The sequence below is a fragment of the Astatotilapia calliptera genome, chromosome 22 (assembly GCF_900246225.1).
Source record: "Astatotilapia calliptera chromosome 22, fAstCal1.2, whole genome shotgun sequence".
In the NCBI taxonomy this organism is placed as follows: domain Eukaryota; kingdom Metazoa; phylum Chordata; class Actinopteri; order Cichliformes; family Cichlidae; genus Astatotilapia; species Astatotilapia calliptera.
The window spans coordinates 6,879,225-6,905,376 of record NC_039322.1 but is presented as its reverse complement, the minus strand read 5'-3'; the positions used below and the strand labels follow the sequence as shown (position 1 = coordinate 6,905,376).

Below are 26,152 nucleotides of genomic sequence, written 5' to 3'. Positions count from 1 at the left end.
ATGAAGCAGTAGAGTAATGAGGATCCTTAATAGAAGTAAAAGAGTGAGTTGGTCAGTGCAGCACTTTGATCTGAGTGAAATTAGTACACCAACACATTAAAGTGGTGATAAAACTGTAGCTTTACACACTAAATCTGACTATGTGATGCTTTGTTTTATTTTCCTTTTATTTAATTTCTTCTTCTTTGATTTTTATTTTTTTTACAGGCCTGTTGTTTTTTATTAGTATCTTATTAAAATTGTGTTTCTGTTTTTGTTTCATTGTAAGTCTTTCTTGCTTGCATGTCTGCTGCAAACTGTATACAAAGTCTATTGTCCCCAGAAAATCAATACTTATACAGACTTTGTTTCTTTTTGGTAAGGAGATCACTGTTTTGTCCGTATATAGACTATAAATAAAGGAAAAAAGCAGCTTGTGAGAAACCTGCACTTTCTTTGCCGTGCCAGCAGGGGGTCTCACCCCCTTTAGCAAAAAGTGCAAAAAATGACTCACCTGCTCATTGGATTTATGGCACCAATAAACCCTTTTCTGGTGAATGTATGGTCTCAGTTTCTGTGTTAAGTATTGTGAATCTATTGTGAATAAAATCAGGGTTTATGAGGTTTGCAAATCATTTTATTCTGCTTTGTGGGGTTTGTAAATTATGATTCCCATTATGAGTTGAATAGATGATCCTCAAGCTTAATCAGTGAGCCTGGTTCTGCTGGAAGTTTCTTCCTGTAAAAAGGGGTTGTCTGATTGTTGAGGGTTTTCTGCATAATTGTAGAGTCTGTACCTTACAGTATAAAGTGCGTTAAGGTGACTGTTGTTGTGATTTGGGGCTATTCACTAACCAGGGGTTTATGCTGTAATGGCTATAAGACGTAAAATCTTTTTGCCTGTGTAATGAATGCTGCTAAACTTGCTCCTAAATCTCTCAAATCTCTCCTGTTGAACTTTAGCCATTCCCTCCTAGTGTATATTTGATACATACAGTTTTTGTGAATTTTTGAGACTTCTACATCATTAGTGTGATTTCTTTCCCTCAAAAAACCTTGAAAAAAAATAGCAAAGTACATTTTTAAGCAATAATTTAAAAGAAAAGCCAGATACAGCAAATATGATATCAATTAAAAGTCATATATGCGAATTAATGTTTTTAAAAATAGAATAAATTTGAATTTTTCTGTAATTATTTCATGGTTCAGGCTTTAGGATTTATTGGCACACCTATTAAAAACAGTTTCTAATGTCTCTGTTTTATTATTTTATTCGTAATTTTGTGCCCGTCTCACTTTGTCACTGATTTTTTAATATACCCTCACAGGGCCACTAACATGGCTGAAGACTGTTACTCTTGTTAGTAATATGCATTACTGAAAATTATTTCCTTTTTTCTCTCCGTCTGGTTCCCCAGTTTCAGTGAACCATCCCTCTTCACCACAAATGAGAACCTCCTGTTCGAGGAACTCTCTCTGAACCGTCGCCCCAGTGTTTTACAGAAACGACCACCACCGCGTCCTTCATTCAGCAAGTCATCCTCCGTGTTCCCCTATAAGACCAGCCAGCCCCACCAGGAGGTCTCGAGCTGCAGTCGACCGACCTTTATTCACCTCTCTCACGCCATCCAGCCGAGCTCGAGGCCAAGACCAGTGAGACGCCACTCACACAACCTTGCTCTGAGCTCAGACATGCTGCACGGTGACTTCCGGCCTTCAGCTTCCCAGTATAAGGAAGAGCCTTTGTCTGTGGTTGGGAAGCCTTGCCTTCTGACCTGCAGTCAGCGCCCGGCTGCTGGTCCGGCTCGCACACAGATTCACGTATTTCTACCCAGCGAGGCCGAAGGAGAGGAGGCAGACAGGGAGTCTGTGGACGAAGGCTTCATGGATGAGCTCGACAGCAAGATAACCTCTCTGAAGCTCCAGCAAGAAGCACCAAAAACAAATACACCCCACACATGACATGAATGATTCCTCCATTGTAGTCCAAGGGCAGCCCTGTCTGCATTATTATCCGTTCTTTTTTTTTTTAAATTTAAAGGTCTGTGGCTTTTAGGATTTAGGTCAGATTACCTTGTTTGGATGATCTATAGATTGTCCAGGTTTCAACATAGTAATAACACATGAAAAGTGCCCAGTTTTTCCCTTTGTTATTTGGAAGAACCGGGCAGAGAGGTCTGACCTCCGACACCTTCAGACTGAACTGTACATTAGCGCTGGACATGACTGAGCATGACGAAGTTGTAGATAAACTAGGTTTCTATGATTTAATGTCAGCATAGGTTTGGTCATGTTTACATTTTTTACACTCTTCATTTCTTCTTATTTTACAAGATAGCATAGAAAAAAAAAACATGCATGAAAAAGTAAGGTTTTGCAGATTAATGAGCCACTAACAGAAAATAAAATGTAGTTATGCTGATATATATATTGATGGTTTTATAGCAAATAATCTTGATCATGCTGATACAGTCAGAGATTATTTCTTTCAAAACTATAAAACAGACTGTATAAGCTTAAAATAAAAACCTTTGTGCTCTTTTTAACAGTCCAACATGTGTGTTGTGTATGCAAATTAGTGTGTTTCTACTTTATTCACATGAAGGCACAAAGTGTGTTTACGCCCTGTTTCTGTCAACAGCAGAAATTTGCTGATAACAATGTAAACTATGTTGTGTATTGATAAAATTACTTTTACTGGCGTACAAGATTGGTGCTTAGTTAAAACCAATTTCCTGAACTGTTGTTTACTTCAGAAATTTCTCACTTACTGTAATGTTTTACCTTTCATTGGCCTCGTTTATGTTATTTGGTGTTTATTTGGTTATTTCTGTGAAGACGTTTTAAATGTGTAACATTTGAAACACTGTACAAAATACAATTTATTATTATGATACCAACAAATACAAATAGCAGTTCTATTTGGGTGAGATACATATTATTTTGGCTCCCACCATTGTAGTATTTTTCTTGCCACTAGGAGGCGGAAAAGCAACCCCAAAGATGGGGTAGAACCTTGACCGAAGAAGAAGAAGGAAAACAAACGGTCCTGTTGGACTGGACGCATATGATTGTAGCAAGGGGATGCATTTGAAACGTTTTTCTGTTTTGGAGTTTGTTTACCATTGCTTAGTCGCATTTTATTATTAAACTAAAAGAATTGGTGATTTGGGACCACCATGGCCGATACGGGAACTAGCGGATGCGAACGTCTGACCACCAATCAAGTGACTCCTGTGCAGGTCGGCGCGGTAATTCTGTGCACGTTGTTACGGCGGTGAACTACACTTTTTAAAATCATATATCTGCATCCAAAAGAATTATAAACAGAGCGGGTATTTAACATGTGCAGAGGTTATTTATTGCGTGGTGAAAACACGGAGGGAGACTAACCGCAGTCGTAGCTGCATGGATCTGTAAGCAGGTTAGCGTTAGCTTAGCAAAGGCTGAGCTAGTAGTTCTCTCTTTACAGGTCTGCTAATTAATATATCAACAAAACATGGCTAACTCCAAGAAAGTGACTTGTACAGAGGTAATAACACCCATTACCTACAGTCTAACGGAGTATTACAGCCATTTGTCAAACCTTTGTGCAGCAGCCACGCTGTAGTAAGCTAACTTGTTATGGTGTTGCTGCACGCCTAAAACAGAAATTAAACCTTTGCATTGAATCTGTACTGAGTGTGTGTGTGTGTATATATATATATATATATATATGTGTGTGTGTGTGTGAAACACACCCCGTGTTTATTAAATGGTCCCTGATAAGGTACCTCTATTGCAAACTTAGGCTGCTAAACTTTGCACAAATCCGTGCTGCAGAATTTAGCTTCGCAAAATGCGGTCGTCTTTAACCTGCACCAAACCTGAGCACTGACTAGCCCTACTGATAGTTTTAAAGGTTATCTAATTAATTACACGATGCAGTCAGAGAAGCAGACACTGCTGAGCTTGATCCTGCTGCACATGGAAGCAGTTCATGGTGTTTTTAGTGCTTCAGATCAGCTTATGGTAGCGCTTTTATATCCCTAAAATGAGGTTATATTAATGTGGTATGCACATCCCTGCGGTGTGACCATTTCCTCTGCTTGTGTTTCAAACACCTTAGTTTGAAGAGTGAAGCATCATGGGCATTATGAGTCTGCAGGAGAATTCAGTATCAGCAAAGATGGATATTTTTAGGTCTGAGACAGCTTTTTAGTCTTTCTTTGATTAAACTGGTGTTTGGCAGACATTTCTGTACTTGGTTTTGATTTTAGAGCTTTATTATTAACTGCACAACAACCACCTTGTTTAAATTTGGCTACAGAGTGGTGGGACGTGTTTCCTGCCGTACTTAGGTTTTGTGCAGCTCATATTTCACAGCCCTGTGGTTTTGAAACTCTTAGACACAGTCATGTTCGGTCTTGAGTGAATATCTTAAAAAAAAAAAGAAGAAGCATATCTGGTTGAGTTGCGTCAGCGTAGCTAAGTAAAGATTTTAAATGTATCTGTAGTGTTTTAATTATTTTAAAACCCCACCATGCATGAGGAGTGACAGAAATGTTTGGGTCTTTAAAAGAAGTCTCCTTTCAAAACACTAAAACGGACACAGCATAAAATACTCACAGCTATGCAGGAAGTGCAGATATAAATGTTTGGTTTCTAAAATTAGTTTTTATTGGTCAGCTTTCATCTGGTCTTTGCATCACACACCTCTGTTGTTTTGTATTCTTTGTTTCTGTATATCTTGCTCTTGTCTGTTCTCTTTTATGTTGGCTTTTAACCAGAACCTGAGTGCAAAATTTACTTTTACTGCCTGTAAATACATCTGTTGGAATGACAATAAAAATAATTGAATTCTCAGATTCGCAGTCGTTGCTGCATATCATATTTTATAGAAGTGCAAATCTAGAAATTGCAGAACTAATTGTTCTGTTTTTGTCCATTGTGGACATTAGTGATTGGCTTAGTTACAGAGCAGAGACTTGTGTGTTCTGTAAACTGTCTATTGTCCATCATAGGTAACAGAAGGGACCGATGGAGAGGCTGTGGAGGCAGTTTCAGAAGCAGCAGCATCGGTGGACGCTGGAGAAACGGAACACGTTCATGAATCTTCCCATGAACTTTCCAAAGAGAGGGAAGAGGATAATGATGATGATGCTGCTGCTGAAAAAGACATGGAAAGTGAAGAAGCAGAACTTAAAGAAACTGAGACTGAGGTGATCCACTCTGTTGGTTCTACATCTCCATCACAAGCTTTTTCTGCAGAGGAGACAGAGGAGACTGTTACGGTTAATGATGGTGAGCCAGGTAGCACCACAGAGCCCCAAAAAGAGGCTCCTGAGGTGAAATGTGACGAGGGTCTTGAGGTGATATCTGATGAAGGGGTTGAGTCAAAGGCAGAAGATCTTGCAGGGAAGGATGAGAGCCAAGAGGAAAGCCCTGCAGTAGCAGATGTCAGTGAGGATGCATGCATGGACGTAGCTCCTGATCGTGAGGAGGAGAAAGAAATAAAAAACACTGATGAAAACATGGACACAAGCAATGACACTAAGGAGGAAGTCTGCACAGAGCAGGAGTCATCCATCTGCTGTAAACCAAAGGTTTTGACAGCGGGCGATGAACTCGATGAGATGATGGACATCGGTACAGTGGATCAGGTGGAGCAGGAAGCTCAGATGAAAGAGGAGGAACAGAACAGCTTGAAGGATATGGAAAGCAGCCGCTCACCTGATGCTTCTAATACAGGTATAAAGATGCTCTTTGATTGGTACATTTGTAGATGCAAAATAGAATCTTTATGATCTTGTAGGAAATTATCTAAATAAATAAAACTTTTAATATCAGCAAATATGAGAAAACATCTACCCTGACACTCCTTCATCTGCTAAAGGCCAAAAATGTATTTCCTAAAAAGCGACCACTACAAACATTTTGTAACTTTTAAATGCAGACAGGCTTCTTTAAAAAGACCCTTTGACCTTTGTTACCCTGCAACCCTCTGCGAGTCCACGTCAGAGCACACTGAGCTTTAGAAATGCTTTCACTCCTCCTTTAAAGGCAGCATGGCAGAAAGTCTCTCAACAAGGCGTAGTTTTCATCATCCCACTAAATGCTGTGCTTTAAAATTCACACACAGCCTCAGTGACGGAGGACAGTAACTCTGTTACGGAGGAAGCTGATGTAAAACCCACAACTTCAGACTTGATGCAGTCCAGCTCGTCTCCATCGTCTGAGGCCACAGGAAGTACAGGTGGGTGATCTTAATGCCAAAATACAAATAGTACGAAATTAAAATCTCATTATGTGGAAAATCTTGGCAGCAGAATAAACTTTAATATTAATATTTTCGTTAAATTTATTAAATTTGTAATAAATAAACAGAAAACCACCCCTAGAAATCCACACACATAAATTGTATATAACAAGACTAAAATGGTACGGTTCAAATGAAACGACTATCCTGACTGAACCTTTATGAAATACTTATGCTTTATTAGAGTCCAAAGATCTTTTCAAATTTGACTGAACAAACCCAATTTTCTTTTTTTTCTTGTTATTGATAGAAATTAAAATGCAGAGATATACATCAAATAAAGTGATACAGATCTGCTGCTGTGTGCTGACCTGTTATGTTTACACATGCAGCCAAAAGGGAACACGCTAATAAAGGAAGTATTTGTCCCTTCTGAAATGGTCAAAGGCAAACAAGCATCTCAGCATTTTGGCTCTTAGTTGGTTAAAATGGTTGTAACTGTGCAACTAAGAAAACACTGAATAAAATTTAACATTGCTGAATATTTTTGAGTTTAATGGCTCACTCCCAACATAAAGCTGCTTTTCGGCTGCTCTGTTATTCACGAGCATGTTTGATTTGGAGGCGTTTTACACCAGGTTCCCTTCCTGAAGCAACCCTGGAGGTATTTTTGTCTCCTCCCAGGGTTAAACGAGGGATCATTGACTGGTTAAATGAATGATTAAACCATGACACCATAGAGCCACTAAAAACACAATCTTTTTTTTAAATATCTTAACACTCAGACCGTCGTTCAGTATGAATTTTGTTTTGTCCGACACAGTGACAGTTGTGAATGTTGTCATTCATTCATGTTCTTCATGTTTTTGTGTTCACTTCCTTTTACACTTGCTCACACGCTGCTCACGTGTTCTTGTAGGAAGAGACAGCTCGTCACCGGCGATGATGTTGAACGGCATGAAAGTCGTCAAGCTTTCTATACCGAGATTAGACGTTGTAAGTAGAAGTAAGATAGAATTTAGGTTTCAGGCTTTTCTTACCTGCTCTATTAATATACGTGAAAGTTCATCGAAAACTATTGATTAGGCTGTCGCCATAAGCTTTCCGTCAAAATAAACAGCATATACATGTACTCCTTGTTCTAGGAGAGGCTGCACACTTCAACCCAAAGTGTCAAGTTGTCTCCTTCACCTCCGTTGGTCACTGTGAAGGACGAGCCGGTGGATGAGGAATATGAACAAGCTCTAATGTCCAGTTCCTCTACAGCAAGTGTGAAAGATGAGCCTAATACTGCAAGGGTGAGACACACTCTGCTTAAAGATTTGTGGAGTTATGCTATTAGATTTGGCAAGCGTATGCAGAGCTGTCACGCAACGATCAGGTGTGGAGACAGTTGCAGAAAGTTTGGGAGATGGAACAGCAGTTACTGAAATGAAATATTTGATATTCAAAACCCATGTAGTGAACAAAAAGGCTGGAAAGGAAGAGGCACATGATGTCTGTAGTGCAAAGGTGTAAAACAACGAGTCCAAAGTGGCTGCAAAAGAACACTTGACACGAGCTGGGAGTATGATGGAGTGGTCCCAAAAAGAGGTGGAATTTACGACAACGACAGAGGGAGAACAGGCCTGCGTATATGAAGGAGGAGAATCTTTCAGAATCTGAGAATTTGAGATGGTTTGGGCATGTCCATATGACCGGACACCCTGCATTAGACCTAGAACACTGAGAGTGGTTGTCCTCTGGCTTGCTTGTGATAGTTGGAGGGGGTAACTTGTATGTATGGAGCCAGTCTGTGAGCAGCAATGATACCAAGACAAAAAAAAACTGGGACAAGATCAGGTAGACTCACACATGAACTTGCATGTTTCAGGATAATTACTGGTTTCTTCGTTTCATCAGTTCTTTATTCTGGCTATTGTATACTTGGCATGACTGACACTGAGTCTAATAGACGAGAGGTGGGGAACTCCAGGCCTCGAGGGCCGGTGTCCTGCAGGTTTTAGACGTGTCCTTGATCCAACACAGCTGATTCAAATGGCTAAATCAATATCAATATGTCCAGAGGCCTGGTGATGAACTAGTTATTTGATTCAGGGTGATATCAAAAACCTGCAGTGCGTTTCCCACTCCTGTAATAAACCAGAGTGCAGGAAGAGGTTCAGACTCACAGATCTGTACCTCAAACTAGACTTCCTGAAATATCCACGTAGTTCCTAAAGCAACATATTTCTACCAGTATTACACCATTGCCATAAAATATGGTTAATTCACTACTTTGCAGCATTAAAACCTTTTCACACCTGAAATCTGGAAATTGAAGGAAGAAGAGAATTATTCTTTCTTACATGGAGTTAACAGCAGCAGGAAACCAGCTGCAAACATATGATTACTTGTGTAAGTGATAGGTTTGGTGGCAGAACATGACATGTTGTCACATTTGGACTTTGCAGGTTTAAAACTGTTTAGTGTCAGATCTCACTAGCTTGGACATTTTCATTGTCACGTGGATCTCCTTAGCTGATGTCTAGAAAATTCCACAGCTGTGGGAAACCCGGAGAACACCAAAGAGAAAATCTGTTGCTGCTAGTATAATATAATAATATATAACATCATCAGTCAGGATCTGGTCTGGGTCCAGTTTCTGAGAATGAAGCCTGAATCCCTGAACCGTTACTGACGTTTCTCTCATGTTGAAAGGAGGACCTGAGGATCGGATCCGTGTATTCTGAGAGTTCTGAAACGCAGACGCTGCCCATCGTTAGCCCGCCGTCTTCGCACATGTTCTGCGCTCACTGTAAGAAGAACCTGATGAAGGGACAGACGGCTTTCCAGAGGAAGGGCTCTCCAGCGCTCTTCTGCTCCACCACCTGCCTCTCATTGTCTCAGGCCAGGGGAGCCACTAAAATCTGCCACAACTGCCAAAAGTGAGTTCTGCAGACGAGAGTAGGCTTACTACTGTTATTACTACTGTTTGATGGGTGAAGTAATGTCACCAAATGATACGCCTCAAAGTAAACTGTATTGTAGTTTGATTGAATTTGGATTTCTCCTTGGCCTCTTTTCCTCTCGTTCCTTTAGGTTGATAATTCGGCCTCAAGACGTCATCCTGGCTCCGGATCTCAAAGGACTCATGAAAGAGTTCTGTGGCCAGATCTGCCTGACGTCCTTCAACTACAAGAAAACTGTCTCCAACTTCAGGAAAACTGCTGTTGCTGTGAAAGCTCTACAGACTGTACCACAGTCACTCTGCAGCATGTGCACCAGATACTGTGTCGTAAGTCGAACAGAACAGGACTGCCGCTAATGATTATTTCAATTATTTAATATAGAATTATCCAAACCGTGTTAAAAATGTCCTCGTTGTCTCATGCATTATTTACACCATATGAAACTATGCTGATAGTGTGAACACTCTTCACCTGTGCCGCTCTTTGTCGTCTCTCTGCAGAGCAAACATGAGGTGATACTGAGCGGCGCTGTCCACAAGATGTGCAGTGACGCCTGCTTTAACCGCTTCCGTACAGTAAATAACCTTTCGATGGCGGGCTGCGCCAACTGTGGCTCGTACTGCCACAGCAAACCGCTCATGCTGAAGCTGGAAGAGGGCAGCAAAACCGTGTGCAACCTGGATTGTTTGGGGAAATACAAAGAGGTATGGAAACAGTTCTCTGCTTCATTGCAGATACATTTATTTTGAATTAGTCTTCATTTGAACTCTTGAAAGCCCAGTTTGAGTAACTCAGAAGGCAGAGGGTGGTCTCTGCATGTGGAGCTACCCTTTGAAAAACCTGCAAACTTTATTGGTGGTGTCTAAACTGTTCATTAAAAGAACAGAGGGGGTCTTCAGATTTCGACTCTATAGGGGAAAGAGTTAAATTTTTTAGCACTATTTTAAAGTTGCATGCCTGCACTGAGTGTCAGCACATGTGGGAAACAAAGCCAGTTAACTTTCTCGCCTCCTCTTTCTTACTCTGAGAGTTAAAACGGTTGAGGTTGTTTGCAACATGCCTCATATTTGTTTTTTAAAATTAATTCACAGAAAAGCAAGATAACCAAGATGACCCAGCCGTGCACAATGTGTCGCACCGCCCGCTTTGTGGCAGAAATGGTGGACAGCAAAAACAGTGATGACTCTGTGGATCTTTTCTGCAGCAGCAGCTGTGTGATGGCGTACAAAGTCCAGACTGTTAGTTCTTCAGGTACGCGATACCAGCTTCTCATTGAAGATTAAACCTTGTACTTGTTTTTGTTAAATGATTGTTTATGATGGATTAATTTGGTTTCAGGTGCTCGGATAAACTGTGATAACTGTGGCAAAAACAGCGTACCGTCCTACCACCTGGCCATGTCCGATACCTCAATCAGGAATTTCTGCACTCTCCCGTGTGTCATGGCTTTTCAGGTATTTACTTAAAGTTATTTAAAGACAAACCTAAGAAAGATTTTTGAAAAATGAAAGCTGGTATTTCAGACTTCTGTTGTTTCTTTTTCTGCGCTTTAGGAAAAATTTAAGCAGTCGCAGAAGCAGGTGAATGTTTTTACGAAGCTGCCCATGGGATCGTCCCAAATTCAGCCCGTTAGTACAACGCCAGTGCAACAGGAGGCAAAAGTGTCCCAGAAAGTGAACTGCTTCCAGTGCTCCCGCGTCATCACTTTTAAACCTGAGCTCATCCAAATGAAGGTAATTAATGGAAACAAATAAATTATGAGTGGAAAGTTTTACATTTAGAGATCAGTAATACCACAACAGTGTTCCTGTGGGTTGTCAACACTTTCAAGAAAATGAACACAGAAAATAGACCTTGTCCGTTCAGGCTGACATTTCTCATGATTTGTATCTTCTGTGTGTGCGTGCAGGACAAGATGGTTTTTCTGTGCAGCGTGGACTGTTCTCACGAGTTTAAGAAAGCCAACAACGTGACGAGTGTGTGCGAGTACTGTATGATCGAAAAGATCACCAGAGACGTGAAGAGAGTCAACAACAAAGACTGTTACTTCTGCAGCGACGGTAAGGAGTCGTGGAAATCGATTCGTCAGCTGTAAGAACCCGATTCTGCTCTGAAATCTGTATTTATTTTATTTATTTCTGTGTGTCCAGGCTGTAAGCTCCTGTTCAGACACGACTTGAGTAAAAACTGGGGGAAGCACTGTCACTCCTGTGTTTACTGCCACTCCGTTTCAAAGAAGCTGGTGACGGCGCAGTACGGAGGCTCGACGGAGGAGTTCTGCTCGGAGGAGTGCAGGTCCAAGTACACCATGCTGTTCTGCCACGTAAGCAAACCGCAGTAAAGATATTAAAATCATAGTTTTACACCAAAGCGGCAATCTCCGTGAGCATGATCTCCTCCTCCACGTAAACACATTGCTTTTCCACTCAGGTTGCAAAGTGCGACACCTGCGGGCGGAAAGGGAAGCTAAAGCAGAGCCTTCCCATGCTCGGGGAAGTCAAACACTTCTGCGACCTCAGCTGTCTGCTGCAGTTCTGCTGTGAGACAGTGGCCACGCAGGGTGAAGTCGTGAAAGGTGCATACCGTGTTTTTATCCCTGTTTGAATCTGTAACTTCATCTGATTTATATATTTTTTTTAATGGTGTAGTGGTTAGCACTGTTGCCTCACCGGTTTGATCGGCCTTTTTGGGCGGAGCTTTCTGTGTGGAACCTGTGCGTTCTCCCAGTCTCTGTGTTTCCTCCTGTTTTACTTAAGTGTTGGAGTAATCTAAACTGGTTTCAGGAGTGTGAGGTTCTGAGTCAGCCCTGTGATGGACTGGCATGCTGTCTAGGGTGTAATTTGCCTCAACCTATGACAGCTGGAATAGAGTGAGGCTTATTCAGACATGTTTAAAGTTTAATTAATGACTTTTGAAGCTGCTGCTTTTGATAAAATCAGTTTGGGTTTGATGAGTTTGGCTAAGCTTTCCTTAGCACTCTTTAAAACTGTAGTAAAGCGAAGTATTACTTTCTTTTGATTGAGTGGCCAGTTTGATGTTAAGGGCTAGCACAGAGAGATGTGCAATCATTTGTGGTCATGTTGACACCTAAGGCCAATTTAGAATTACTATGTAACATAACATGCACGTCTCAGGATTGTGGGAAGAAACTGTCACCTGGAGAGAATCCACACAGACACATGGTGAACATATAAATTCCTCACAGAAAACCCACAGAGCTCTTACTGTGACCCCACAGCCTTAACCACTGTGCTGCTGTAAAGACAGACCATCAAGAAATGCTAATGTGGTAAATCAAAGAGGCACTGAGGCCTAGATTCATACTGTGTTGCGGACGCAGACAGCTCCGAGACAACACTGTCAGCTTCTTTGATGCCCACCGCATGCACAGTTGTTGCAGTGTAATGTATAATCTCCATGAATGAGTCAATGTGAAGTTGGATGGCACTGACTGTTTCGTTCATCATCTGATGGCAACATTTGCATTGCATGCAAGACTGTAAAACTGAGCTGCTGCAACACTGGACTGCATGTTTGACACCAGCTGTTAACTGTTGTTGTTCTTTAATAAAATATGAATATTTCTGGTACTAACTATTAAGGCAACAAAGCTAAATGTTTACCAGTCGTGCACAACTTAATTCTTTTTTTTTTTGATACTTTTTATTTATTTAGGAACATTTTTATGCAGAAAAACAAAACAGACAAACAAAACCAAACAAAACAGACAAAATATTATGAGGTCATGGGAAGACAATATATGCCCGTGTATACAGCTGTACATCCACACATACATATATCAATACTTTGGTATTGCAAGTTCTATGCATTAAAGAGTGCTGCCACAATTTGTAAAGCCCCACAACTTAATTCTTAAACTAGAAAAACTAAAAAATGTTTTGCAACTGGGTCACAAAGTAAGACCAAGAATGCCTCTCTCTGAGGATTTAGGAAGAAGTCGGGAGCGACTTCCTACTGAGACGTTTTAAGTTTGTTGCTGTTTTGCTTTCAGCCAGCACAGGAGAGGCCACACCTGTGATCGCCAACGTCATCTCGCTCGCTGGCACGCCAAAAGGAAAACCTAACACTTCTGATAGAAGTGCCCAACAAAGTACAAAACAAAAACAAACACACGCAAGATATTAAAAAGAAATCATTTTGTACTGTTAATCATCAGTAGCTGCACGAGTTTCATATTTTACCTTTTTTCTGCAGGTACAGCATCAAACTCTCAGTCAAAGACCTCTGGACACGTAAGTACATTTTTTAAATTCATGTATTCTTTTTGTATACAGTTGTATTTTTTCCAATTCCTTTTTTTCAGTGTAAGTTATGTTTATGAAAAATATATTTCTTAGTTGAAATGACGCACTTTTGCTTTTAAAAGGAAATCTTTGGGACATTTAGTTCAGTCACTTTTAGCTTGAAGGAAGTAGCCCGTGTAGTGTTACAGATGAGTAACTTTAGAGATGTTATTGTCATTTTTCTGTCCTTCAGATCAGCATTCAGACCGAAACGGTGAAGACTCATCCTCCTCCCCCGACTAAAATCCTGAAGAACAAGGCTCTGCTGTGTAGACCGCTGGTGCAGAACAAAGGAGTCTCCTGCAAAACGCAGACGGTCGACGTGGAGGCACAGACGGGTAAAAGAAGCACACAGGCAGTGTCTCTGTCAGGGCAACACCTCCGCTTTACTCTGTGTTTAAAAAGCTTCAAATAGCTGTTCAATCTGATTGATTACAGCTGAATTACTGCTGCTAGCTGCACTTCACAGCGTTTAACGCTCGGGTCACAAACACAGGTTAAAGGGTAAGGGTCATAATCAGCTAAGCTTATGTTGTTATGAAGACAGCGAATGCTTGTGGAGAGGAATCTTATTCAAATGCTTAACTGATGCTTTGAAGTTTGAACTTTCTGGGCAGAGCACTAATGTATGCTCACGATTTTACAGACAAGACTAAATGTAAAGTATTTGTTTGTCTTTGCACACTGTACATGCTTCCTCTTTAAACATACTTGCTGCAAGAGCAAACTCTGTGCCATGTTCTTATCTAATCACGACTACTATTCCCTTTTTTTCTCTCTCTGTAGATGATATCTTCCCAAAAATGGTGATCCTGCCTGTTCCTGTGCCGGTGTACCTTCCTGTACCCATGAACATGTACAGCCAGTGCACTCCCAAGCCTGTCGGCCTGCCGTTACCTGTATGTCTAACAATGCAACCACCTTGGAACTTTATTATTTCTAATTAATTCAAAGTTTTCCCATAACTTTTTGTCTTAGAATTTACATTTGTCTTTTTAAGGTTTATTTAGAATAATTAAAATGAGGAATTTTAAGATCAAGATGGATTTTATTTGGGAATCTGTTAACATGCTTGTGACAAAACCATGCACTGTAACACTGTAACAAAAACAGCAGCAAGAAGTAAAACATGTAGCTCAACAAATGGGCGCATATATTTACACATGAACCATAGGCGTGACCCCGTGACCCATAGCATTTTGATTCAGACAGGATGTTCAAATGATTGGCGACCTGTCTGCGGTGTACCCTGCCTCTTGCCCTATGGCAGCTGGGATAGGCTCTCGCCATGGATAAATTACATTACACACTCCTTTAATCTTCAGCTTTGTTTTTGCCCTTACTAAGGTCCCACTCATGAGCTCCTTCTTTCTTTCTACCTCAGCTTCCTGTGCCAATGTTTCTTCCTGTGACAATGGACAGTGCTGAGCGCATTGTGGAAACCATCCAGGAGATCAAACAGAAGATCCCGTCCGATCCATACGAGGCAGAACTCATCCTCATGGCGGAGATGGTGGCCGAAGACGACGAGAATAACGACAAGCCGGAGACGCGCAAAGAGGAAAAAGCGGTGAAGAAAACGCCTGAAAAGCAAGAAGCACCTGTCACAGATGGTGAGACGAAACATTTAATGAGGCCACGAAAAGATGAAAGTAGGGGGTACTCAAGGCCATCAAGCCATCATATTACAGGGTTAAACAGTTAAAGCTATTGTAGTTTTGTGTTTATTAAGTTTTATTTTGTTTGTGCACCAGTGGCTCTTGAAGGAAGTATTGACATATTTGACCAAACTGACTAAAACTAAAGAAATGTTGTCATATTTATAATTTAGTTTTGTAAATGCATAATTAATTAACTTTAATAACGTCAGCGTGCACATGTTAGGATTTCATCCAAGTTATCTGTCAAAGTTGCATCATTTTATTCCCATACAGATAGTTTTGATGTTATTAACAGTGTATTCATGCTGTACTAACAGACAGTGTGATGGTTGTTTTGTAGACCATGTCAGTAACTACAGTGATGACTTGGACACCGACGAACTGGCCACTTTCCTCAATAGCTGGGAGGATGCCTCCTCTGACGCGGGGCCCTTGTCGCCAAGTAAAACCTACGCCAGCGAGAAGTTCAACTCAGTTTTAGATGTATCTGTGGGCATGCCCAGTGAGCCCGAGCCCGCACCACCTCCTGGTCCGCCTCCCATGGACATCGAAGCCGACTTCACTGTTGGTGAGATGATAGGCATACACCCATAATACTGGACGTTCAGGGAGTTTATCTCCAGTTTATCTACATTTCTTTGGACATTTTTACTTTAACCCCTTCAAAGATCTGCTCTGGGCTTTTGTGCGTTTAGTCTCATGTTTGATGTCATGTCATTGCCAGAAACTCTGGAAAGGATGGCCAAACAAAGAGAGCAGTGCAACAAGTCCCCAAGCCCCCCGCCTGCTGCTCCAGTACGACGACAAGCTCACAGGAAAGCCAGAGAGAAGAGGGTAACTGCTGCTTACACATCTAAAGCTGGCTTTATATGCAACAAAACATTAGAGAAGGAGATGATGTAACAAAAAGATGGCGTCGTGTGACCCCTCCACCCATAATTATGTGTCAAAACAGGAAACAGTAGTAGTAGTATAACATAGTAGGTTTTCAACCTTTTCCTTCTTTTTCTTTATTTAAATAAAAGTTTTAAATGTCTCCCTCCTTTAGATGGGGACATAAAAATAACCAGCATGGTTTTATCAAAGAAGGCTGCAGAGCTGCAAGACTTGAATGACTTTGGTCTGTGTTGTCTAAAATGTCCCCATTATACCCATAATGGTCAGAAGAAGCTTCTCGGATGAGAGGTGAAACGTCTTCAAGCAACTTAAAGAAGTCCAGACGCTTTTCTTTGCAAGCTCCTTAGACTACGATGACCTGGATGACTGAGAACCTTCACAGACATATACCCATAATGCATCCTCTATATGTTATCACAGGGTCGTAAGCCACAGCGTCAGTCTAAGGCTGCTGAAACGTCTTCGGCAAAGAGTACTTCCAAAAAGCCCGTGGAAGTAGAAATCCCAAAACTGAAGAGTGAATATGGAGTTGATGCCTGGAAGCGATGGATCCAGTGGAGGCAAACTCAGCCCAACCTGGAGAATCCACGCTTTGGCTGTAAGTCTGAATATAAAATGCATTTGAACACTGCAGCACTTCGGGCTGCATTTCCTGCATTCTCTGACTTTCCTGTCTCTGTTAAGACTTTATAATTAAAAACAAACAAACATGGCTTTTAATCTTGATGTCAGCGCGTCCTCTGGAGCTGAAGGAGGATCTTCTTAGCTGCACCACCGCTGAGCTCAGCTATGGCCTCTGCTGCTTCATCGCTGAGGTGAAACGACCAAACGGAGAGCCGTACTCGCCCGACACCATGTTTTACCTCTGCCTCGGCATCCAACAGGCAAGACATTTTTCTCAGAGAAACTAAGTGTAAATATGGATACACTTAGATATACATGTCATCATATTTATAACCATTTTCTAACATAGTCCAGACTTCCTTTACTTTCCTGGTTCTCTAAACTTTTTGTCTTTCTCTGCAGTATCTGTTTCAAAACGGTCGTGTGGAGAACATTTTCATGGATCGCTTCTATAACAAGTTTTCCATTGAGTTCACCAACTTGCTGCGAGGTTTCAAACCTTCAATCACACCCAGTGGTGAGTTTCCAACACCACCTTTGTCTCTGTCAGTGTTACACAAACGAACGTCTGTTTGCTCAGATTTACAGCGGGTCACTTTCCCTCCGCAGGTTATATCCACTCCCGTGTAGAGGAGGAGTTTTTGTGGGACTGTAAACAGCTGGGGGCGTACTCCCCCATCGTCCTCCTCAACACTCTGCTCTTCTTCTGCTGCAAGTACTTTGGCTTCACCAAGGTGGAGCAGCACCGTCAGCTGTCCTTTGCACACGTCATGCGCTGCACAAAAACCAATCTAAACAACACCAAGACCACATTCCTGCGCTTCTACCCACCGCTGTCCGGACCCGAGGCGGAGTCAGGTACCAACGGGCAGAACGCCAGATTTAAACACACAGAGCTAAACGCGTTGATTTTGCAGTTAAGAGTCGACAGTCCACCTAAAATTAGCAGTCAAACAGATTCTGACTGTTTTCATGTACAAATTATCCTGAAACTTGCACACTGTCTGTATGTGTCCTCTTCAGATGCAGAGGGTGGCCCAGCGAAGAAGCGGAAGGAAGAGGAGAGTAAAGAAGAAATCCTGGAGATGATGGAGAACACGGAGAACCCTCTTCGCTGTCCCGTGAGACTCTACGAGTTCTACCTCTCAAAGTGGTGAGTGTTGTACAACCACTGGTGCACTCGTGATGGATCTGTGGCTGGTTGGACTCCGCTTTCAGCACGTGAACTTTGTGAAGTAAATGGCTGCACAATAATCTTGCATTACCTTTCCCACATAACTGCTATGTTCAGTTTATTTTAAATAGGTATATTTATTTAATCTTTCAGTGTCTAGTTTGTATTTTCTCTCTGTGCCTGTGTAGGTTTCCTTCCAGAGTACAAAAACTTGATTGTTTGCTTCTTCTAAATAAGCTGTAGGTGAGGTTAGTTATCTGTGTTAGGCTGCGACGGACTGGTGACCTTTGCAGGGGCCTCTCGGCCTGCAACAGCTACTTGGTTAAAAAAAGGGATGATGCAGCTCCTGAGCTACAGTCGCTTCTTTTGTGGCGCATATATTGTTTGTTGTCAGATTTTGAGACCTGATATTACAGGAGTAGCTCACAAAACTGTCTAAAACCAGTATTTTGAAAGGTACAAATAAAAACTCACTCAGTGGGCTCAGTTAAGCCCAGAGAGTTTGATCTAAAACCAGAAGAAGAGATCACATCACTTTCAGCATCGCGACAGAAGCTCCAGTTTTATGTTTGTTTATGTAAGAAGGATTTTAACTAACACAAATGCATCATGAAAATATGCCAGATTCAGCCAAACATTATCTTGATTTTTCGTGCTCAGGTTGGACGTATTCCTCTGCTAAACTTTCAGGGCACCAAAGCTCTGGAAGGATCTGCCTGAGAAGTTTAGACTCTGCACTTAACTACCTTCCTCTCATTCATCTCCTTAAATTTGAACTTAACCTCTGAGTTTTCTTACTTGTGACATCATATTGTTTCATTTGTGTTACATGAAGTAGGCTTGTTGGGTTTTTTAAAGATGCAGTTTCCCATTTGGCAAAATACACTGATCACATGACTTGAATTTGAATGAATACTTTATTGGCCATATGCAGGTTGCAGGTTATTCCTTCTTTTAGAGGAATAGGAAATATCTTTTTTTAATATTACTTTTAAATTTTATTTAAATTTAAATATGATAATAAGTTACACTTGAAATATTAAGCGTCATAACATTTAAATGAGCCGACATTTGCCACTTGCCTGATCTGCACTACTGCACAACTAATAAAAGGTTAAGTGTTAAATGTCAGTAAAGACTAATAAAACCTGCCACTCATTGATTCTTTTAAAGTTTATTTCTTGTTTGGATGTGGAAGGCTGGATTGAGATGGTCCACTGGCCGACCCTCATTTTACTCTGATTTATCAGCACATTGATCTAAATCTTTGTTCCTGTTTCTTCCGCCCAGCTCGGAGTCGGTTAAGCAGCGAACCAACATGTTCTACCTGCACCCCGAGCGCTGCTGTGTCCCCAACAGCCCGCTGTGGTTCTCCTCCACCGCTCTGGATGACACCACCATGGAGGCCATGCTCATCCGCATCCTCACAGTCAGAGAGCTGCATCTCGACACAAAGCAGCAGACGAGCGATGACCCACCGTTTATACCCGAGGAGGAGGAGGATTCGGAGTGAACGTGAAGTGACCTTTTACCGTAGTTGCAGCTAGTGATGTAAATGTTTGGATATTATCAAAAATATTCGCTGAACATAAACGGACAGGAAAAAAAAACATTCACAACAGCAGTATGAAACAGCAAAGAGTCACATTTCAAACGCACGTTTGGACAGAACCTCCGATTCACATCGCTTATGTAGAGGTGAGGCTGAGATGCTGGACTCAGCATTAAAGACTGTTTACTGCTCAGCAGGGCACGCAGCTGCCCTCCTGTGTTTATGTGGTTGTGTCTTATGGAAAATACTACTTTTATCTCCTTCCATGTGTTATGATTCCTGACCTTCCTGTGCACACTGGACTTCCAAGTTTTTCTAAAGCTAGCCCTCCATCTCGGAGTGATGGAGGTCCCGAATAGAGAGCTGCATATTGTTAGTTTCACTACATTCACACCTCAGAGGCCAAAATGAACACGTCTGTGTTTGCAGTAGTTAGAATATTTCCTGGGTCAGTACTTTTGCACACCTCAAGAATTGTTGCAATCTCACTTTGAGAAAACACAGTTTTAACATCTGACTGGAGATTTTACCTGAATCATGATTTGATTGATTTTTCTTCCAGATTCCTTTTTAAGTTGTGATGCTAAACGTTGAAAATGTACACAATTCACACGTTGTGTTTTGTGGTTAACAGATAATCCTCAGATACTTTAAATGATCTTATCAACCTGAAAAGAAATTACAGCATCGAACAATGTAAAAATCATCATTGGTGCCTGATTGAAGGGATTAAAGATTTTGGAAGTGATTCAATTACATTTTAAGAAATTAGAGATTTGAGTGTTAGGTAGCTGCTATCCCTCATTATGACTTTCAAGCAATCTGAGAAGAGAAAAGCCTACAACTCTAAAGTTTTAAACTCATTTTGGGATTTCATACTAAACAAACCTTAAAGCAGTGAGTTTTTGCATAATGAGCTCTGGTATTATATGAAAGCAAATAAAGCTGTCCGTTTGTGTATGTCTAGATTATTTTAACCCCCTTAGAGTATGGCTGCCAAGGTTCTCTTGAGTGTTTTCTATTATATGTTCATTTTGAATAATAAAAAAACAACTTCAAAACACTTGTTTTCTTTTGAGACTCTACAATTGCACCTGTGAGAGAGGTCTGCCTCTTAGTCTCGACAGAATCTGTAATGTGATTTGATTTCAGCCCAAACCGTGATCTTTTAATGAACCTAAAAGATCTACCTTTTGTTGCTTAAATCGAACCAAGGTGAAACCTTAAGGGGTCACCACAGTGGATCATCTTTCAGTATCTCATCCTATCCCTTCCATCCTCTATCACACTAAATGCTGCCAATATAACTCTCCATGTCCTCCTTCACTACATCCTTGAATCTCCTCTGTGGTCTTCCTGTTTTTTTTCCTTGATGTTCAGCATTCGTCATCCAGGTAACGCTTTCCCTCTGCGCATGTCCAAACAGCCTCGCCTCTCTAACTTTTGTCTCCACGCTGTTTTCGTTTTTTATCCAAGTCACTTCCAGTGAACTAAACTAAAAAGAAGTAATGCATAAATGGTCTCCGAGCAGAGAGACTTGGAAGGAGAGCTCTCTGAAATAAGGTAAAAATTTATCGATTCAGTCGTTAAAGCGGCTCAAAAGTAGATACAAATGTGATGAATGTGATTTCCAGTTGGTGTGTTTTACTCGGATTACGAGGACGCTTAAAGCCGACGGTACTTGTCCCCGCCATGTCCTCATAAACTGCTCATTCCACTTTCACGGTTCTCCGCTGCTCCTAGTGGCTGAGACGATCGCGACCGCGGATTCGCTGCCGCTGCAGTCAATCGTTGACGTTACCGCCAGTGATTGGTCAGAGATACCGCCGCTCCTCCCAGATCGTGCCCCTTTATCGTCACGTGGTCTCTCATTACCCATACAAGAAAGATGGCTACTTCTATGCTAGCTACACCTGGAGCTCTTCTTGTTTTTTCTTGTGGACACTAAAGCGGAGGTAACTGTTGTTTGGTGTGAAACCGAAGTAGTTCTTGAAATACATTTAGCTAGGTCTAAAACAATGGGTAAACAGCTCAGAAACCACTGCTGGTTTGTTTCTCACCTGCTGGCTAATGCAAGGATACTAGCAAAGCATGTATGTGTACAACTAACTGAATGTAAACATTAGCCAGATACAGCTGCAGCTGTCCAGATGCATGGGTTTTCTGCTCAGTTGTATAGTGCCTGGTACAACTGAGCAGAACAGACAAATTTATCCAAGAAGTTACAGAGGAAAGTGGAACAAACTTATACATGCAGAGCCGCTCAAGTACTTTAGTACAAGTTTGAGGTCTGTGGAAAATCTACTCTAGTGCCAGTTTGTTCATCCTGCTTCACTGCAAATCAGGTGGAAATACTTATTATTATAAGTAATTACATTTAGTACTTAGTGCATTCATTAGTTCAAAGTAGTATCAGTATCAGTTTTTACTTTATAAATAAAATGAGATAGTTTAACTTATTTTCCCAATTTTGTGGGCTATTTACATTTGAGTGAACAAATGTTAGAAATATGAGCTTCTTGAATTTTTTTTTCTACCAAACACACACACATTTATTGCAACTAAAAAGTTACAGTTGTTCTGAATAAGGTTGGCAGCGTGTTGAACATATTGTATGCAAGTACATAAAAGGGATGAGTGTACTGAAAGTATACAATCTACGATACTTATGCAACCTGGATTCATACAGGTGTACTTGAGGAGAAAGAGACTAAGCAATTCATCTGGGCCAGCTTTTATAGCCTGGAACGTCAAGGTGAACTGACTTGTTGACAACCCTCCTATGTTAGTCAATTATCAGTAAGAGCAGTCCTGGACTTCCTTTAGTAGTGGGTGGGGCATAACATTATTTTTAAGCACCCCAGATGTGTTTTGACTTGCATTCGCACACTGAAAACACACCTCAAGCCTCAAACCTTGAATATAAATAAACTGTCTGCTGCAATATTTACATTGCCATAATTGTTGTGCTCAGCAGATTTTTCCAGCTGTCATGGAAAACCGACACAAGCGAGTGAATCCAGAGCAAGATGCCCTGGTGCACATTGTGGCTTGCAGAGACAAACCCTTCCTAGAAGAAAGGTTCATAGACTCCTTTAAAGGTATGTGGTGTATATATAAGACTTTTATAGTGGAACACGAATGGGTGACAAATTAAAGGAAAATTATGCAACCTTGGTAGCTCCAGTGAATGAATATGGTGGTCCCATTAAACTGTAGGGGGGCTTAGACTTTCAAGCAGTGTATTTCTGGTCTTCAGAAGTAAAATTAGACATACTTAAACACAATTTATTTTTGTATATGATGAAGTAAAAATGTGAATATTCCTTTATAAAATATGTCTGGGAAGTTGTGGACTAATCACAGCCACAGTTGGTCTGAAAAGACTTAATTCTACTTTTGCTGGATGTATTTAAAAGGATGATGTCTTATTTGAATGCACAGAGTGCTATATTTATTGCCAAAGTCATGGCAGTTCCAGTGTAAACAGTTTATAGGGAAATTGTTGAACCTAATTTTTATGTTCTTAATAAAATTTTTAGGAAAGGGTGTCTTTACAAACAAAACCATTAAAGCATCTGCCTTTGTTGTCGAGTATCGTGGGAAGATCTTTCTTCGCAAAGACGGGAGGCCTAAGAAGAGAAGCGGTGATACTTTGAATGGTTTCTTATATGAGTTTACATGGAATGGAGAACAGTGGTGGTAAGGTGTTTGTTTTGCATTTTTAAAGTGTTTTGGACTGTTTATTTACAGCTTCCTTTTATTAAGGGGACACTTTTGTATGTGCAGCGTTGATGCTTCCAAAAATGACAAGACCCTTGGAAGGCTTGTGAATGATGATCACATAAGTCCAAACTGTGAAATGAAGAAGATCGTTTATGAGGGGAAGCCACACTTGTGCCTCTTTGCAGTGGAAGAAATACCTCAAGGCAAAGAGATAACTTACAACTACGGCAGCTCCTATTACTCGTGGCGTCCCAAGGTATGTTTATATTATTAAAGAAGCCTTTCTTATGATTTTTATATATTCCACTCACTCCCTCTGAACACACCAGAACAGTTCTCTGTGCTCATTCAGAAGAACCTGACATCTATAAGTGTAAAATAGCGTTACACTTACTCTAGAACTAATAGTGTTTTACAGGAGGCGTTCTCAGTCTGGCTAGTACCAACGAGTAGTCCAAATGTGGTCAGAATGAGAACCCCAGAGTGGCTCTTTTATGATGAGATTGTGATCTGACTTTGGTTCGGATCCTTCTACCAGTCTGAGATTGATGCCTTTCTTTAGCCTGGTGTGCTTTGTTTTCTGGGATGTGGCAGATGTGCAAAGTTTTTGAATTCTTTTTAAGACAAATAAAAAAAATGTTTTGTAACAGTAAAAACTCAATCAAACCAGTACACAAATATGTCCAAATTTACAGTTTGGTATGTAATCATTTCCAAATATTAATGTTTATATTCAGTTTTTTTGTCTTATTTCACATTTACAGGAGTCACGTGATGGACCAAGTACTTCAGACAAAAAAATGTATCAAATTTCATCAACACCCAAGAAAAGAAGAGTACGTAAACAAGCAGCAATTTTGTTTTGGAGTACAGAAGTACAAAAGGTTCCTGGTTCGAACCTTATGGTCTCTCGGGGGCCGTTGTGTTCGGAGTTTGCATATTTTACCTGTGCAAGATTTTATAGTCCATGCTTTTTAGGTATATTTCTAAATTCTACATTTGCTGAAGGTTGTTTGTCTGGAAGGTGTGTAGTGGTCTGTCTCTCTGGTTTTGCACAGTACCTTGAAGCTATGTGTTTGCTAAATGCATATAAAAACATATAAAGTATCTGTTAGTGAACCAAATGTAGTCTGTCAACATGCTCTTAATTTGTATTTTCAGTTTAAAGACTCGGATGATGACAGCGAACTACCAGGTCCAAGTCATGACAGTGACCACTCTGTTGATCTTGGAAGGTCATCCAGGGACAGTTCGCCACATTCTGAGTCAGATTCTCAAGAAATGACGAAAAACTTCAGGAGAGTGTCATCAATTCAGGAGGATGACACTTCGAGTTCTGATGATCATGACTCGGACAAAGACAAGACGTACAAAGAAGACAGATACAAAGGAGACAGATCCAGTAAGGCTGGACTAAAAGGCGGAGGAACATCTTTCACAAAGAAAAATTACTGTTATGTTTGCGGGAAAGGTTATCACAAAATTCCTCGGCATCTTTCAAGGCACATCGATGAAGACCCTGAAATCGCTGAAATCTTTGCTTTACCCAAAAACTCAGCAGAACGTAAAAGTCTGCTGGCCAAATTACGAAAAAGAGGAAACTACAAACATAATCAAGAGGTTCTGAGGAGTAACACAGGACCGCTAAAAGTGGGAAGACGATCATCCCGCTATGTAATGACTGCTGAAAATTTTGTGCACTGCATTTATTGTAAAGTAATGCTTCAAAGCAAAGACCTATATAGGCATGTAGCAAAGTGTGCTAAGCAAACAATAAATGCTGCAACACATGGCGAGACGAGCATCTTGGGGGATGTCACCGAGTCGGAGTTCTCTGAAAAGTTTCCGTCTGAAGTTTGGGAGATACTTTCACCGATGAAACAAGATGAAATTGTATTTTTAATTCAACATGACTACCTTTTCATGAAGATGGCCCAGAGTCTTATTGAGAACAGTGGAAATGATCCGACAAACCAAGAGCGCGTCAGACAGAAGTTGAGAAAAATAGGAAGGCTCTTAATAGAGCTCCATGATAAGAGAATAGTGAGTTTTGAAGCAGCACTTAAACCCAGAAGCTTCTACAAAGTTGTTGCTGCTGTCAGAAACCTCTCTGGTTTTGATGAAAAAAAGCAGAAGTACAGCAAACCGAGCCTTGCCTTGTTTTTTGTAAAGTCTCTGAAAAAACTGGGAGAATTTGTTGTCGCACAGAGCGACAGCAGTAAGCGGGCCGTGAGAGATGTTAACACATTCATGATGCTGTGTGCGAAGGAGTGGAAGGAAACTGGCCCTCACAAAGATGCACCTTCATCAAGTGAACACAAAGTACACAGCCCCTCTACGATACCGTTCACGCGTGACATACAGACGTTCTACACGCACCTGGAAAAGACTTCTGCTTCTGCCATTGAGTGCATGAAGAAGTATGAAACCCCTCAGATGTATAATGCACTTTGCAGAGTCATACTTGCACAGGTGTCAGTCTTAAACAAATGCGCACCCGAGGTTTCAAAAATTACCCTTAAGTCATTCCAGGAGCGGGACGAGACTACCCAGGTGTTGTCCAAGCACTTTATCAGGATTAATATTGCAGGCAAGACTGGGCAGAACGTTGCTGTTTTGTTGACGTCTCAGCTCGTCAGCGCATTAACGTTGCTTATGAGCAAGAGACCAGCGTGCGGAGTACACGAAGACAATCCTTTCTTGTTTGCAAAGCCAGACGGTTCATCCACAAGCCTCTACCACGGAGGCCACTGTGTTCGGGTCTACACAAGAATGTGCTCTGCAAAGAACCCAGAGCACCTCACGTCCGTGCATTTTCACAAGCACATTGCAAGAATTTTTCAGATTCTTAACTTGGAGAATGACGAGCTACCTCACCTTGCTAAACTGCTGGGTCATGACATCCGGATGGACAGGGATTATTATCGGCTGCCCGAAGCGGCTGTTGAACTCGCAAAAATTGCTAAACTGCTTCTGGCAATGGAAAAAGGCTCTCTTGAAAGATTCAAAGGAACCTCTCTGGATGAGATTGAGATTGAAGGTTTGT

At 41.1% G+C, this 26,152-nt stretch overlaps 2 protein-coding genes across 6 annotated transcripts in view; both read left to right on the top strand.

Moving 5' to 3' along the window:
• Positions 1 to 2,969: 2,969 nt before the first annotated feature.
• Positions 2,970 to 20,443, top strand: zmym4.1 (zinc finger MYM-type containing 4, tandem duplicate 1). 2 transcript variants are annotated; one of them, XM_026155542.1, is made up of 27 exons: positions 2,970 to 3,221; positions 4,983 to 5,709; positions 6,101 to 6,214; positions 7,137 to 7,213; positions 7,363 to 7,515; positions 8,918 to 9,144; positions 9,299 to 9,494; positions 9,669 to 9,872; positions 10,260 to 10,419; positions 10,507 to 10,622; positions 10,722 to 10,901; positions 11,078 to 11,228; positions 11,319 to 11,491; positions 11,599 to 11,743; positions 13,181 to 13,279; positions 13,384 to 13,421; positions 13,666 to 13,810; positions 14,259 to 14,371; positions 14,857 to 15,085; positions 15,474 to 15,701; positions 15,858 to 15,967; positions 16,451 to 16,628; positions 16,763 to 16,914; positions 17,057 to 17,171; positions 17,264 to 17,512; positions 17,678 to 17,807; positions 19,119 to 20,443. In XM_026155542.1, the coding sequence occupies exons 1-27, from the start codon at positions 3,159 to 3,161 to the stop codon at positions 19,339 to 19,341; spliced, it is 4,695 nt and encodes a 1,564-aa protein (XP_026011327.1). In that variant the 5' UTR covers positions 2,970 to 3,158; the 3' UTR covers positions 19,342 to 20,443. The 2 variants fall into 2 exon arrangements, with proteins under 2 accessions (XP_026011327.1, XP_026011328.1); XM_026155543.1 differs by lacking the exon at positions 2,970 to 3,221 and adding an exon at positions 3,228 to 3,511.
• Positions 20,444 to 20,782: 339 nt separating this feature from the next.
• Positions 20,783 to 26,152, top strand: part of LOC113014180 (uncharacterized) — a 29,695-nt gene continuing 24,325 nt past the window's right edge. For 2 of the 4 annotated variants that reach the window (XM_026155540.1, XM_026155537.1), the window contains exons 1-6: positions 21,124 to 21,335; positions 22,355 to 22,481; positions 22,923 to 23,082; positions 23,170 to 23,362; positions 23,871 to 23,942; positions 24,268 to 26,146. In XM_026155540.1, the coding sequence (XP_026011325.1) occupies positions 22,373 to 22,481; positions 22,923 to 23,082; positions 23,170 to 23,362; positions 23,871 to 23,942; positions 24,268 to 26,146 (2,413 nt within the window). In that variant the 5' untranslated portion in view covers positions 21,124 to 21,335; positions 22,355 to 22,372. Of the gene's footprint in view, positions 20,944 to 21,123; positions 21,336 to 22,354; positions 22,482 to 22,922; positions 23,083 to 23,169; positions 23,363 to 23,870; positions 23,943 to 24,267; positions 26,147 to 26,152 lie in introns of those variants that run through there. The other 2 variants (XM_026155539.1, XM_026155538.1) reach the window with 2 other exon arrangements.

Coding starts and splice junctions, on each gene's coding strand:
- zmym4.1 (XM_026155542.1), top strand. CDS start 3,159: ATGGCCGATACGGGAACTAGCGGATGCGAACGTCTGACCACCAATCAA. Junction 7,214..7,362: donor CTATACCGAGATTAGACGTT/GTAAGTAGAAGT, acceptor TCCTTGTTCTAG/GAGAGGCTGCACACTTCAAC. Junction 10,420..10,506: donor CCAGACTGTTAGTTCTTCAG/GTACGCGATACC, acceptor ATTTGGTTTCAG/GTGCTCGGATAAACTGTGAT.